The 14,136-nt window shown below is 34.4% G+C and overlaps 4 protein-coding genes across 4 annotated transcripts; 1 reads left to right on the top strand and 3 right to left on the bottom strand.

Moving 5' to 3' along the window:
- Window positions 1-1,037: 1,037 nt before the first annotated feature.
- Window positions 1,038-3,861, top strand: LOC116337469. The gene is made up of 8 exons (XM_031762107.1): window positions 1,038-1,102; window positions 1,767-1,890; window positions 2,213-2,326; window positions 2,385-2,569; window positions 2,696-3,128; window positions 3,213-3,314; window positions 3,376-3,483; window positions 3,544-3,861. The coding sequence occupies exons 2-8, from the start codon at window positions 1,801-1,803 to the stop codon at window positions 3,856-3,858; spliced, it is 1,347 nt and encodes a 448-aa protein (XP_031617967.1). The 5' UTR covers window positions 1,038-1,102; window positions 1,767-1,800; the 3' UTR covers window positions 3,859-3,861.
- A 3,134-nt stretch (window positions 3,862-6,995) lies between these two features.
- LOC116337541 lies at window positions 6,996-8,056 on the bottom strand. Its single transcript, XM_031762240.1, has 3 exons — window positions 7,826-8,056; window positions 7,361-7,510; window positions 6,996-7,295 (listed from the first exon to the last, which is right to left on the bottom strand). The coding sequence occupies exons 2-3, from the start codon at window positions 7,492-7,494 to the stop codon at window positions 7,103-7,105; spliced, it is 327 nt and encodes a 108-aa protein (XP_031618100.1). The 5' UTR covers window positions 7,495-7,510; window positions 7,826-8,056; the 3' UTR covers window positions 6,996-7,102.
- A 659-nt stretch (window positions 8,057-8,715) lies between these two features.
- On the bottom strand, window positions 8,716-9,786 carry LOC116337168 (trypsin-like). Its single transcript, XM_031761578.1, has 2 exons — window positions 9,734-9,786; window positions 8,716-9,656 (listed from the first exon to the last, which is right to left on the bottom strand). Exons 1-2 carry the CDS (start codon window positions 9,777-9,779, stop codon window positions 8,923-8,925), a joined length of 780 nt encoding a protein of 259 aa, XP_031617438.1. The 5' UTR covers window positions 9,780-9,786; the 3' UTR covers window positions 8,716-8,922.
- A 694-nt stretch (window positions 9,787-10,480) lies between these two features.
- LOC116336890 (spermine oxidase-like) lies at window positions 10,481-12,763 on the bottom strand. The gene is made up of 5 exons (XM_031761125.1): window positions 12,540-12,763; window positions 11,869-12,099; window positions 11,580-11,796; window positions 10,907-11,481; window positions 10,481-10,842 (listed from the first exon to the last, which is right to left on the bottom strand). Exons 1-5 carry the CDS (start codon window positions 12,710-12,712, stop codon window positions 10,608-10,610), a joined length of 1,431 nt encoding a protein of 476 aa, XP_031616985.1. The 5' UTR covers window positions 12,713-12,763; the 3' UTR covers window positions 10,481-10,607.
- Window positions 12,764-14,136: the final 1,373 nt, after the last annotated feature.

Genomic DNA, 14,136 nt, shown 5'->3' with positions numbered 1-14,136 from the left:
CGTACAATTTTGCTATTGGGATCTATTTTATTTTTATTAAATTAGTTTGCCAAATTAAAATCCACTTATAAATTCCCAACAACGCATATGTTTAAATATGTTCCTTTTTCTGATCATAGCCTCAACAAATTCTCAAAACATACACCGTTGTCCAAAATACTTCAGGTCTATCAAAAACTGCACACACTCACAACGCATTACAAGAATACAAGCTTTATGAATGTGTGTGACTGTAAATGTTGCAAAGCGTCTACCACGAAATGACGTCATGGAAAAATTCTGAGAAAAGCAGAGACGCCAAAGGAACTAATTTAATTAAATTTATTCATCCAAAAACACAACGAGATGAACTAACACTTGAGAAAACGAGAGTTCTCCTAATTTTAGAACGGCATCAAATTAAATACGAAATTATACAAAATTCTTTTTATGACAAACAACCATACCAATGCATTTTTGCACGATCTTTTCTCTAACAAATTACGAAATTCAATATTTCGCGTCAATCAACTTTATTCCAATTTATTTCTCGCCCTTTTACACTGAATTATCCCATTTTATGTTGATTGCGAACTCAATTTATGTTCAAACACTTACCTTTCAATTTATTCGTGCACAAATCTATCACGTATTGGTTTTCGCGTCTTCGATTGTGCTAGTTTGTTCGTTTTGGCGTTAGTAACTGCATTACGGCGTGAAGTTGACCATATCGTCATAAGAAAGGCCACAACTACATTGCACCACTACATCTTACATCGTGTACGATCATATTCTCCTCCTTCGTATTCGTGTTCCTTAATGCCAACACATTGACATATCGCATGTGTCAGATGTGCAATTCTGACAAGTCGTCACTTTTCTCTTTGTTAGAATTCATACAGCAACCGGAGCTGACGTCTGTACAAACCACAGAGAAAAGACATCAATATATAAATTAAAATCATTAAAAAATCGAAATCTGAATTTATCTTGGCGAATTCTATATCGTGTTTTGTTTGTGCATTAAATATAAGACGTAAATTATCTCAAAGTCCATCGTATAATTAAAGCAATTGATTTAAGAAAAATCGCCCTTTTTGTGCTTCTAAGTCATTATCATCAGGTAAAGTGTTAATGCCAATTAACACAAAAAAATTAGTTACAATTCAAGATCAGAACAATTCATTATTTCACGGTATACAGTTTTATTTTTGAACTATTGTGCAAGACAATATTTGCAAGCAAATCTACCTGACTCAATATTTTTGTGCAAATCAAAAGTAAGCTAATTAACACGAAGTTCCTGCAAAAAGGTCCAAAGAGTTTTTGCATTCAATTCCATCCAACTGCGTAGAATAGAATTTTTTTTTATCGAAATACAAAAACATACAAAACAATGCGAGCGCATCACTGTTCACCGCTCATTGATAAGGCATCAGGAAACCCCAACAACAACAGAGTATTTCATGTTACACCCAACATCGACGACAACTATGGACTCATTGCCGATAAGTCAGAGAAGTTTCAAGCGTTTAACAAGAGAACAATGTAGCCCATTGTTCGGTTGAATAGTGTTCGGATCGGCATTTTTTGACATTAACATTGTGTTTTCAAACAACGATCTTAAACTAAATAAAACAAATTTGATGCTTCCTGTTCAATTTCAGCGTCAGAGTCGTTGTTTGTGTTGGATTGGTTCCAAAATCGATTTTTATCTCTCTTTTTTACAAAAACCAGTCGAAACCATCATTTTCAATGTGGAATAAAACATTTTTTTTTATTTTCAGCAAAAATATTGAGCATCAAACTTTTGAAGTGAAAATGAAGTTTCCACGAGAAAACCCCAGTAAATTGAGCGATAAGATCCTTGATCAAATCGACTATTTTACAAAAAATCCAAGATTCAAAGAGGTATGTTCTGTTATTTCCGGAGGGTCAGAGCTGTTATTGACACCGAGGAGGTGCAGGAACTAGTGACCTTCTGCACTTATTCCATATAATTTCGCTTTTTTTTTTCAAAATTTATACTAGTTTCAATTAAGTGTAGAGAAAGTGTAGATAAGTGTACAACACTCTGCGGTGTCAATAACAGCTTTGGAAGGGATCAAAGAGAACCGATAGATTGAAAAGTAGAAATTTGTTTCCAACAAAATCTCGGGACCCTTTCTTTGCTCATTCAATTCCCTACCGTCTCTTCTTGAGTCGTTTTAAAAAATGGATTTTCTCCCCACAGAAATTGGTGAGCACTGATATTGGTAAAATGCAGTGTTTTATTGTTCAACAAATGGATCAAGAAAATGGTGACGCATTGTGTGAGGCTTTTGTTCAAAATTTGAAACTGTTCAATGTGAGTAGGATACAATTTATTGATCGTTGTTTACCACAAAACATGTTATTTTCGATAGGATTTGCACGAAAAGGAAATGGCAGACCATTACATGCAAATAGCGCAGTCAATGTGTGATGTATTGTTATTACCAAACGTTCAGCATGCATTTTTGGACCAAATCACAACGGTGTGGCTGAAGCAAATGGAATATTTCCCGGCGAAAGTCAAAAGTCGCGTTTTCAATCATCAATTGAAGAAATTGTAAGCGAATTCCATTGAGTTTTCACGAAAAATAAGCGAATCGTGACGTATTTTACTTTTTTTTATTTGATTGTTACTTCGGAAGCATCATTTTAAGGGTAATTGTTCTAAAATTGTGTATTTCAGCAAAGCGATTGCGAAGATCATCCCCAAGCTGGGCTTGTTGCAGTCACGAGTTCTGGAGATCTTGTACACTCACTTGGACACCACGCCGGAGAAATTCATTGAAAAATTGTTCGACGATGTCGTTGGGGAATCACATTGGATTTGCAAAGAATCCAAAGACATCGACCAGTTCAACAACCAAGAGAAGTATCGTCTAATGTACACGGATCTTCTGAAATTCATCAATCGCAAGAATGTACAGTTGCCGCAAGTTGATGAAGGTGCAAATAAGACCGAGGAAGATGATACTGAAATGAAGAATATTGTTTGGGATGTTCCTAATCGTTCAATTTTTCAGTCAACACCATATCCAAGTGAAATGAATTCAGCCATGGCGATAAATAATGGTTTGCCAAAATTGTCGAAGAATACCCAGGAAATAATGGAATTTTTTGTAAGTTTTGCCATGGTTCTTTTGTAATGAAAAAAGTAGTCAAATCTTTTTTCATCATGACTGAAACGAAAAAAATATTTGTAGGAACCAACGCAGGACCATAACGTTGGCTCAGCTTTTAAATACACTCCAGTTGAAAAACAGCCGGTGAAAATAGAGGCGAATGCTGATTGTGTTCAGTTGGTTGTAAGTGTCTGAATTTACTTTCGAAGAACAGCTTTTATTGATTTTTGTTCTATTGATACAGCATAAAGTACCTGCGATTAAAGAAGTCAAAGAAGAAGGCACTGTTTCAGTGGAAGTTGACAAGTCGAAAGGAAATCAAAAAACAGTTGTCGTTGGTGTTAACGAAGACGTGAGTTCCATGAAATGGCAATTATTAAGAATTCTCTAATTCACGAAGATATACTTTTAGAACCCAGACATTAAGGTTGATGATGTTCCTGGAGGAAACACAAAAAAGAAACCGATTTTTATCGAAGATGAACCGATTGTATTCGAACAATGCCAAAACATTAAGACACCGAAAAAACGACATACACGTCGAAGTCAGAAGTCGAGCGGCAAAAAACAATCAGCATCCGACACCAACGACAGCGATAGTATGAAAATTCGTTGCAAAGCAACGTCAACTTCATTTGTCCCATTGGAACTAGTGCAATTTAACAACAAACAGAAGCATTTGACATCTGATCAAAGCACCTTCCTCTCTGAAGACAGTGATTTATAAGTTTCAAGACCATTTCCATTTTAAAGTTGCAAAACCTTCAAAAAGTCGATTTCGCAACGAATAGTTTTTTAAAATTATTTTTCTATTCTGTTTTGAAGCCAGTGGTTGGAGGAATTTTTTTGAAATTATATCAAGCGAATATCGCTAAAAAATTGTTAAAATTACAACTTCCAAAAATCATATAAACCATTGTGACATTTCAGTTTTTTATTCAAATACTTTTATATTGTAAAAACAATTAAGTAAATAAAGTCTTCAAATATTTTACAAATACTTTTGCTATGAATTTTGCAAGTGAGGTACGAGTCAAAGGCATGGAGCTCATATAGAAACACACGGCTACAGGGAAGTGAAGGCCAGTTTTTGGTGGTGTTGCTTCATATATTATGAATTCTCATCGCAACTCAAAACTCTTATCACAGTTTGAGCACTAAAAAGGCTTCCTTCAACTTCAATTTTAAACCCTCTATCTCGCGCTTTTTTAGAAGGTTCATATCTCGCGGCGTCATTTTCAATTCGATCCAGATGTCACTGGTAAAAACGGAAGAAAATCATTTGTGATTCTTTTTTTTTGCAAAACTTTGTTAAAGACTTCTACAAATAAAAATAAAGTGATTTAATTTATCAATTAAAGAGGTATGAAAATAAAAAATGAATCTATTGTATATATGAAAACATTGGAAATCTATTTCATTTTGTGCAACGGACTGAATTCGCCGATGTTTTGCACGATATTGGGCGGATTCAATTCACAAATTAAAACATGCTGTTTGTTTCTGTCATTATGTTAACTCAAAATACTCGTTGACGTCTCACTGAACGGAGCAGAGAACATATTTTGTCGCGCCAAACCATTGATTTTGTTGAAAAATCAGAAAAATTCCAAATTTTCGTTTATAGCAAGCTTCTGTAGTGTGATCAAGGGTGTTTCGTAATACATTTTCCAATTAAATATCACCAAGTCTCTCACTTTACTCGCGCATAACCTAAAAACCAAAGGTAAGCCACTCAATTTGTGTCATTTTCTCATAATTTTTATGACGTCATATTTTTTGGAAAAACTTTCACTCACGTCCATATGGTCCATATGGCGTCTGATGCAAACTTTTACAAGCTTTCATTCATTGTGCTTTAAAAACAATCCAAAGATCCCTTTTATCAAAATATTTGTTTAAATCTCCAAACGTAGATGAACATGTCACCATCAAACTGGATAGAGGAGATGAACAACATGTTGGCCAAGTTTGAAAGTCAAGCAATATATTCATTACGCATCATGAGAATGTCTCTTAACCGTAACGGTTCGTCAATGCCATCCAATTTCAAGGAGATATTTTTACGTACGTCGACCAATCGGTGAGTTTTGTTTCTTTGCTTTTGGTTTTGCAACAAATTTCGACTTGAACCAATATAAATGAATATTTTTATTTGAATGCTTCTTCAGATTGATGGAAACTTATGACAAATTTGAATTCGATTGCTTGTTGGAAGACGGGAATAGCTACACAGAAATTAGAAACGATGATGTTGATCTCTTCACAAATACACCGGCACGAGGTCTAGACTCATTTGATCGTTTTTATCCATGTACTGATTTTGCAGGAAGACAAGGTCTGTCCAGCACCGTGACATCAGGCGTCACTAGGGGCTTTCATCATTCGTTCATACAAATTTATACACAATATTCACGTCCTATTCATCATATATACGATTAAAATTTCTCGCCTATACCAGTGAATAAGATGTATTTCAAACTTCAGTGTACACACACACACAGTATTGCTACACAGAATCGAAGAAGATCCGCACAAAAGAGAACAAAAAAACATGCCATAGACGAAATATATACGAAATATACACGAAATATACACCAAATATATGCAGTTATGCACATTTATTTGCGCGTATTACAGATGATTTTGCAATATAGTTCACTATTTAGAGTTTAAATCGTATACATTTGAAGATAAAAGCCCCTAGAGGCGTCAATAATTTTGTAATTGGTTCGACAACGATCAAAAGACAAAACCCGACTGAAAACAATTATATCGAAATCATTGACGATGATCCCGATCAAAATATGTCAAACGTTCAAAATTATGGCGAAAACTTGGACCAGATCAAAAGCTCGGGAAACAAAAGACGCACTTTTGCTGAAGCGGTTTTACCACTGGTGAATGATATAAACGCTCAAAAAGATGGAAATCGGGTTGGCACTCACAATTCGAAACCATCGGTCGTTGGTTCAAACACTCGTAAAAGAACCGGCGAAACAATCAACGTAAATCCGAAAAAAGTAAAACGATTCCAGTGCAAGATTTGCGAATATAGCAGTGATTATAGTGGCAATTTACAAATTCATGTGCGTACTCACACAGGTGAGAAACCTTATCGATGTGATCGTTGCTTGAAACGTTTTACACAACAAGCTCACCTGAATGTGCACATGAAGACCCATACCACCGAGTTCGCGTTCCATTGTTTCAAGTGCTTCCGTGGGTTTTCAACGGAAATTGAGAAAGACGAACATGAAAATGGTTGCAACCATCGATTGTACGAATGCTATATTTGCAAGAAATTTTCTAATCGAAATAAATCCAATATGAAGATACATATGCGGAATCATACGGATGAAAAACCATTTCGTTGCGACATATGCGAGAAGCGCTTTAAAATGAAGGAATCTCTTATACTTCATTTGAATACTATTCATCGTTAAAAATCATCAATGACTTACTCATTACAGCGTTATAACTGCAAACATCGATATTGGTCGTAAATTCTTCAACTTACAGTTTTCTTCAAAAATTTCCATTCTTTTCATTGCGTCTAATTATTTCAACTTGTTCATTTCCCAAGATAATTTAGATTTAAGAATTTTTCTGTAGACAAAATTGTGTGAACTTTAATAAAAACATAACATACATCAAATACAAACGAATAGAACATTAGTTCAAGTTTTAATTTAAAGTAACAGCAAATGAGTTTGTAATCACATTAAGACATGAATTTCTATTTGTGATAGATCCTTTATTCTAGTGTGTATTGTCCCAAGTGACAATTTAGTTGATATATCAATAAAACTTATAAATGCGATTTGATTTTAATTCAGTGAATGAAGAATTTATTGCCAATTGATCAATTACATTGTTAAAATTAACATGCAGAAACAAGATTATTTATATTTTTCACGTGCACGAGCATGTTTCATTATTCCTTTTATTTAGCGTAATTGCGGCAGTTGTTATTGTTGCTTTTTGGTCGCTTTGCGACGTTGCAAGGTTTGCTTTGATGGTGGTGACACTTTGTCGTACCGAGTACGGAACCATTCCTCCTTTGTTCGGAATTCTAATATTGCACGAAGACGGTTGTGGCTTCGTGCAGAAACAGCGCATCGCCAAATTTTGCATAATTCTTTGTGGACTTCACCTCTAAATCTAATTAAAAAAATGAATAATTTGTGAATCTAATCGAATTTCTTTTATTCAGACGAAAAACTTACTGATGTGGATGGATTGCTTTGCCGTTTTGCTTCATCTGTTCCATTAATTTTATCAAATCTTCTGCCGCTTTACGATCTTGTTTGGCCGGGATATTGGATTTGAATCCGTGTGCATTTCGTTTCTTTCGTGCCATATTTTGACCCTTTTTTCTGAAATAAAATCAAAATGTGGTCATTTCCTATAGCATTCCGTATTGCGCAGACAATTTATCTGAACGACATTCATTAGCTTTGTTATTTGAACTAAAAGAGGAAAAAAATTCAAGGCCTTCTATGACCGTTTATTAGTAATAAATTATTACTTTTTTGCCACCAAACTTTATAGCGCGAAATTTACATGGAATGTGTCATATTAGAAACACAGCCGAAATAGATTCTTGAATTTTTTGAAAATAAAGCGATGGTTTGCATTACTTAACAATATTTAATATTGAATACATTTTTAACATCTCAAAAGGTACTCACTGCTTTCTTCACCCAACCCAATGAAATTGGTTCAATTAATTTTCAAATTTCCCGAATTTTATTTGGCTGGCCCACCAGTAACAACTGATTCTAAACAAAAATGGTCGATTTTTCTTTATTTTTGACTATTCTTTAACTTGGTTCATTAAAAAAAATCGTTAGGCTAACTTTCCGAATAGCACCGTGTTCTTCCAGTAGCACGTGCTACTCCTGTGAATTCTAAAAGCAGAAGAGATTTGCCTTTTGTGTGATGGTATGGAAATGTCAAACAATGTATGTATGTATGCGATGCGAGCTGGTTGGTTGGCGCGTATTCGCTATTGCTTGACATTTCGATCAAAATTAGCCCAAATCGTAAGGCAAACACAAACAAGGATTTGATTCATGTATTTTTGCGGCGAAAAATTGCTCTTATTTTGTTGAAATTCTTATATCAGTTTTATTTAAGTTTATTTCACTAGGTTTTTGAACAAGTTGTTTCTAGATTTCAGTTGTAGTGAACACCGAAACAATGACTAACATAGAAAGAATTAGACGTGTCTAAGAGTCTTACACATGATTCAACCAATTTGTATCAAAAGAAAAGCGGCAAACACCAACAAATGACAGATATTGTGTATACGCAGCATTAAAAATGAGATGTTTGTCAAAATATCTTGTCACTTGATGTTTTTCTTTTTGAAAAATGTGTGAAATTCTACAGTTGACACGGAAATTACTTTTTTCACTCACTAAAATGAAGACAACGAAATCCATGCCAGTAAAAATACTTACTGTTAATTGAATTGAGAATGCTAAATAGAACACGTCCAGATACACATAAAGAGAAAATTGGTGCCAAAATAAAGAAAATGTCAAAGCACGTTGTAAATCATATGGAAGCTGTGCTTGTGTATGTGCAATGTGGCACCTTGTATGGTGTGTACTCTCAATGACATATCGATCAATGTTTGCCCATATGGCCAAACAATATTTAAACAAGAAATTGGACTTTTCAATGGGATTTTGGTACATATTAAATTTCAATGAAACATAATTTGTTGCATTTTTTCAAATCAAACTTCATAATAAAAACAGCTGCCATAAATGTTAGCATTTCAATTGACATTATTGATCCAGTCACGGTAAACAGAGACTTTTGTATAAATTCCCGGATAATTTGGATCGGCACATTTGGCTCCCCATGAGACAACACCGTATAAAATCGGATCTGAATTGCCGGAATAAACCAATGGTCCTCCACTGTCGCCTTTGGATGCATCCTTCCCACCGACCCCATAGAAACCAGCACAAATCATATTCTTCGTTAGTTTTCCGGGCCCTTTATAGCTTTTATAGCTTTTATAGCATAGATCGTAATCAACAATTGGCACCGACACTGAATGTAGTACGTCGACTTTATTGCCATTCGGTGTTATCACTCCAAATCCAGAAACAACAACATGTGTATCCGGTGGTAATATAATACTTGTTCCAGCCAACAGTATTCCACATATGGTCGTTCCAAAAGTTAACGGTTCGCCGAGAAAAACTACACAAATATCGTTGTTCATGCTACTTGGTTTATTGAAATCCGGATGGGAACGAATTTTAGTAATTGATTTCAAAACACCGCCTTCCAACGGATTCGATGAACCAACTCGTGCCTGGAGCTTAGTTAAATCTGTTTTTCCTTCAAGGCAATGGCTGGCTGTCAATATTTTGGTTGGAGTTATGATTGATCCGCCACAGAAAATCTTTGAATTCTCTAACAATGCGGCTTGCCATTTGAAATTTTCGATTTTTGCCTTCTCACCACCAACGATACGCGATGTACGAACGGCACTGTCAACTAAATGAAATCGAGTCATTTGATTGAGAAAAAAAAACTTTCTTTTAATTATGCAAAAAAAATCAACAGAATTTTACCTATACCACTGCCAACGAGTATCACGCATATGATCGATAAATACATTGTTACGATTAAAACGAAAAACAAACTGACCACGAATCGAATTTAAAGTAATTTTATACATTATTGCACCGTTTCAAAATGAATTTATCTTATCTTATCATGGCTACCTTCTGAGTAAAAGGTCCGACGCAAAAATAACCGAAATGATCAATTGAATCGATTCGATAACAATAGGTGACACACATTTTGCACTTGGAAATTGATATTGCGATTCGAAGAGACGGTACAGATAAAAATTATTTTTATTTATCAGCGTACAGTCATAGGCACAGGTGAAATAATTCTTTTTCAATGAGGCAATAGAACAAAGAGACCATGATAATAACCCTGCATCAAATTATGTCATATTCAACATTTATAAACCTCCATCGATCTTTTTATTCTCTTTTCTCGCAGATTGGCATTTTTTAGTGTTTTGTCACACTTGCTTGTCACACATATCGATTTAAAATTTAATCCTTTTGGATTTTTTTCTAATCCATTTAGATTTTTATATATAAAAAATCCGAAAATATTAATTTTTAATCCCATCGGTTTTACAGTGTAATGTTCCAATTGAATGTTTGATTTGAATTTGTTTTAGCTTTTATAAATTGAAAATAAAGATACAAAAAAATTAAAGAAAAGTTCATGCGACGGAAGTGACATGCTGATGCAAATTATAAATTATTAAGTCTGCAAATTAAAACAATAATTTCAGATTCTCTGCAACTTTTGTTTTCACACAAAAAAATTTCATTTTATTCAGTCGAGGTTCAAATCAATTTCTCTAATCGAGTTTCATTCAAATGAATCTCAATGAGACTCAATTACAATATTCCTGTAAATTTATTTGTAAAAATTGATGAGACGATCAGCTTCACGCCACCCGGATTCGATTGCTCCATGAACGCACGAATAGTGTTTGGTACTCGTTGCCTCTCCGGCAAATTGAACAATTGGCTTTTCATTCGAATCATTTATCGGTTCGGCTAATTTTTGAACATTTCCCTCCAATGCTTCGGCCTTCAACGTATAGCATGAGTAAGATCCGCGGAAAAGTGGATTTGAATACCATGTTGAGCTGTCAAAAAACGAAATGAACATATAATTGTGGATATAAATTCAATCGTTTCAATTCAATTTACCGAATCATTTTCGTGGCATCCGGAATGTTTAAATGTTTCAAAAATTGTCGAAGAATCTTTTCAGCGCCGGTCTTAACATCTTCATCGCTTTTTTCTTCCATTTTGCGTGCAAAATCACCAGTGACCCATCCGCAAATAAGATTGGGTTGCAGTGGATTGACTGGATAAAAACCGTTAATCCCTTCGAGCCAGTCCCCATTCACCGGATCCTCTCGTACCTCTTTCAACTGCTCCAAGTTCCACAAACAAGAGAATCCTTCCCAATTTTCGCTCCAAAATGGTTTGTCGAATTCCAAGTAGATTTTGTCAACGGTTCCAATCATCATGCCGTCGATGCTATTGTATTTCCATCGAGGTAGCAACGGTTCGAACATGCTCAAACATCTTTCTTTTAGAACGCCCAATGAAACGGTGCAAATCACATGATCGGCTGAATAGGAACTTCCGTCTTTACATGTGATTTTTGCAAGTCCATCTGGTTGATTGTAAGCGATTTTCATCACTTCTTTGTTGAATTGGATCAGCGGAATAACATCGATTATAGGCTGAGACTTGTCACCACCAGGAATTTTATTCTATTTTTGAATGGAGAAATTATTTGAATTATATCAACTCTCTCACATTGACAAAATAGTGCTTTTAATCGCGATGTCATTAAACAAATGAGAAATACCTGTAACAAATCAAAAACCGTAACATATCCTTTGTCCTTCCAGTTCAACGTTCGATCACCTTCACAGTCCTCATATTCATGTGAATTGCATGATGTTTCATACCATGAATTGGCGCCATCAAGTGAATTCGCTAATTCATGGAATAAATCGTAAAATTGATGAGCCAATTCGGGGCTGATGTCTTTAAATTCATCAGTTTTCAATGCTTCATTGTATCTATAAAGAAAGGAATTCCAAAAAAATTCATCAAAATCAAATTCGAAATTGAATCGTTTAAAATTGTGTTACTTTTTTGCAAAAAAGTTGCCGACTGAACCATTGAATTGTGATCTTTCGTCATCGTAGTCGTCACCATCGTATAAATCGAAAGCCAAATCAGATAATTTCTTTGTAATCTCGATTGGAACGTCGGTACCATCAGATTGGATAAGTTTAAGTTCTTGGATTTTGGTACTGTGCGCCAATACATTTTTTCCCTTGGCCAATTCATAAACGACGTTATTTTTTTCACCGTGACACCTAGAAGATATACATACAATACATAGAATAGATACATTTAATTTAAAAGTTATGAAGATTTCAAAAGTTTCAAATGAAAATATTTTTGCTCATTGCATTTCCAAAATGTGGAATAATGTTCCAATAGATATTCGTAATTCTAAAAGCCTTGACATTTTTCGAAAAAATATTTTTGATTATTTATTAAATATTAAAAAAATTTAAATTTAAATGATTCGTTGCAATTTAAAATGTTCAATTTTTTTTTTATTTTTTTTTTATTTTAACTTTAAGTCATCAACATACAAATTGGGCTTCGAGCCAGCATTTTCATTAATTGTAATTTAAACAAACTGTATGCTGTTTTTCTGAATAAATAATAATAATAATAATAAAAGACAAGGAAAAATGGCAAAAAAGCTAAAAAAAATAATTAATCACAGAAAAGTAGAAATTCATACCATTGTGCCCCCATATCGACAACGTTTGCACCAAATGAAATGGTATTGATTCTTCCGCCGATGCGATTTCCAGCTTCCAAAATTGTCACGTTGCTAAAGCCATTCGACATAAGTTTTGTGGCAGCTGCCACTCCTGAAGGTCCGGCTCCGATAATAACGATTTTCTTGTCCATATTGACTTTTCGAATTTTATTTGGAAATAAGCAAGCTTACCGTGTGTAAATGACCACTTTACTAACTGAATTGTGAATTCAAGCTAATTCACATAGTCTTTTATAATCAAATTTATCGGTGATATGTTCTAGAAAATTTTCGTGCGAATTTTGCATAATCTGCTGATTGCGGTTCGTCAAGACTTTTTACCGGATTTTAAAAAAGAAGATAACTTTTGCGGTGCAAATTTATCAAACAAAAAAGGTCTGATTTATTGTGATAATTTTCTGAAGCGTTTGCTGAGTATATTTATTTGATATAGCGGAACTAACAAGCCATGGAACCCACAAGAAAATCTGCAAGGCCACACGAAACCAAAGCACTCTAGCACTGGCATTTGTTATCAAAGCGAATACGATTTTAAGCCGAGATAGTCTTTGTGGTCACCCGACAAAAGATTGTCAATCTGTGGTGCTGTTATATTTTTTTGTTTCTCTGTATATGTATATATTTGCGATGAAATAGTAAATAAAATAGAAAATTGATATAAATCGAAAATAATAAACCAGAAGTATGCAATTGCTAAAGTATGTAAATTTGTTGTCTGGGGACTTTGTTTGAAAATATATTTCATTTTCGTTTCCTACTTCGCACAAGCTAGAATTTAAACAGCATTTTTTGAAACAAATCTTATGTTAATGATTGATGAACATAGTTTATTGAATGCTTTATTACTTAAAATTAACAAATAATATTAACTTTAAATTTACGTGAACTCAGTGTGTCGGAAAAGGGTATCGTATTACACCAAGGGGGTCATCCAAAATATTATTCTGATGAGAAAACACTATTGGAGCCGATTTCTGGATATCTTAATGTGCGTCGATGCACCCTGTCCGTTCATCCGTCAATGAAAACTGCAAAATGGCAGTGATGGTTTCTCGTTAGCCAGTATTGTCTTAAAGGTGCGTTTTCCTAGGCGACGATTGCGATCTAATGTGCTCATCACTGCAGAATGGATTTTATTTTCAATTTATAAATGAATTTTTGTTTGTTTTATGGGGTTTACTTTTTTTTACCGGTGTGAGTTCAAATATGAATTTTAAGTTTCCCTTTTTCAGTGAACCCTTTCGAACAAAGTTCGCATTTAAAATGCTTTATAACGATGTCTTCTTCAAATGAATCTTTATCGCTGTCATCTGTGCCGATCAAATCCCCAACTAATGCTTCATATTGCATTGCAATATTTCCCTTTGGTTTATTAAATTCCAATGTTTCGGCAGACGATAACTTAAAAACAGTTTCATTCGTTTGATCAATCAACATTCCATTATCCGGCACTAATGAAATTATCTGAATTGTTGATTCAACCATTATTATTGTTGTTTTGAGCACTGTTGCTAGATTTCATGCCGATCGATTCACATTCGAATGGTAATTCCAT

This window comes from Contarinia nasturtii, unplaced genomic scaffold (genome assembly GCF_009176525.2).
Source record: "Contarinia nasturtii isolate CC-2019 unplaced genomic scaffold, AAFC_CNas_1.1 Cnas_scaffold_66, whole genome shotgun sequence".
Taxonomy (NCBI): Eukaryota; Metazoa; Arthropoda; class Insecta; order Diptera; family Cecidomyiidae; genus Contarinia; species Contarinia nasturtii.
This window is presented reverse-complemented; position numbering and strand designations above follow the sequence as displayed.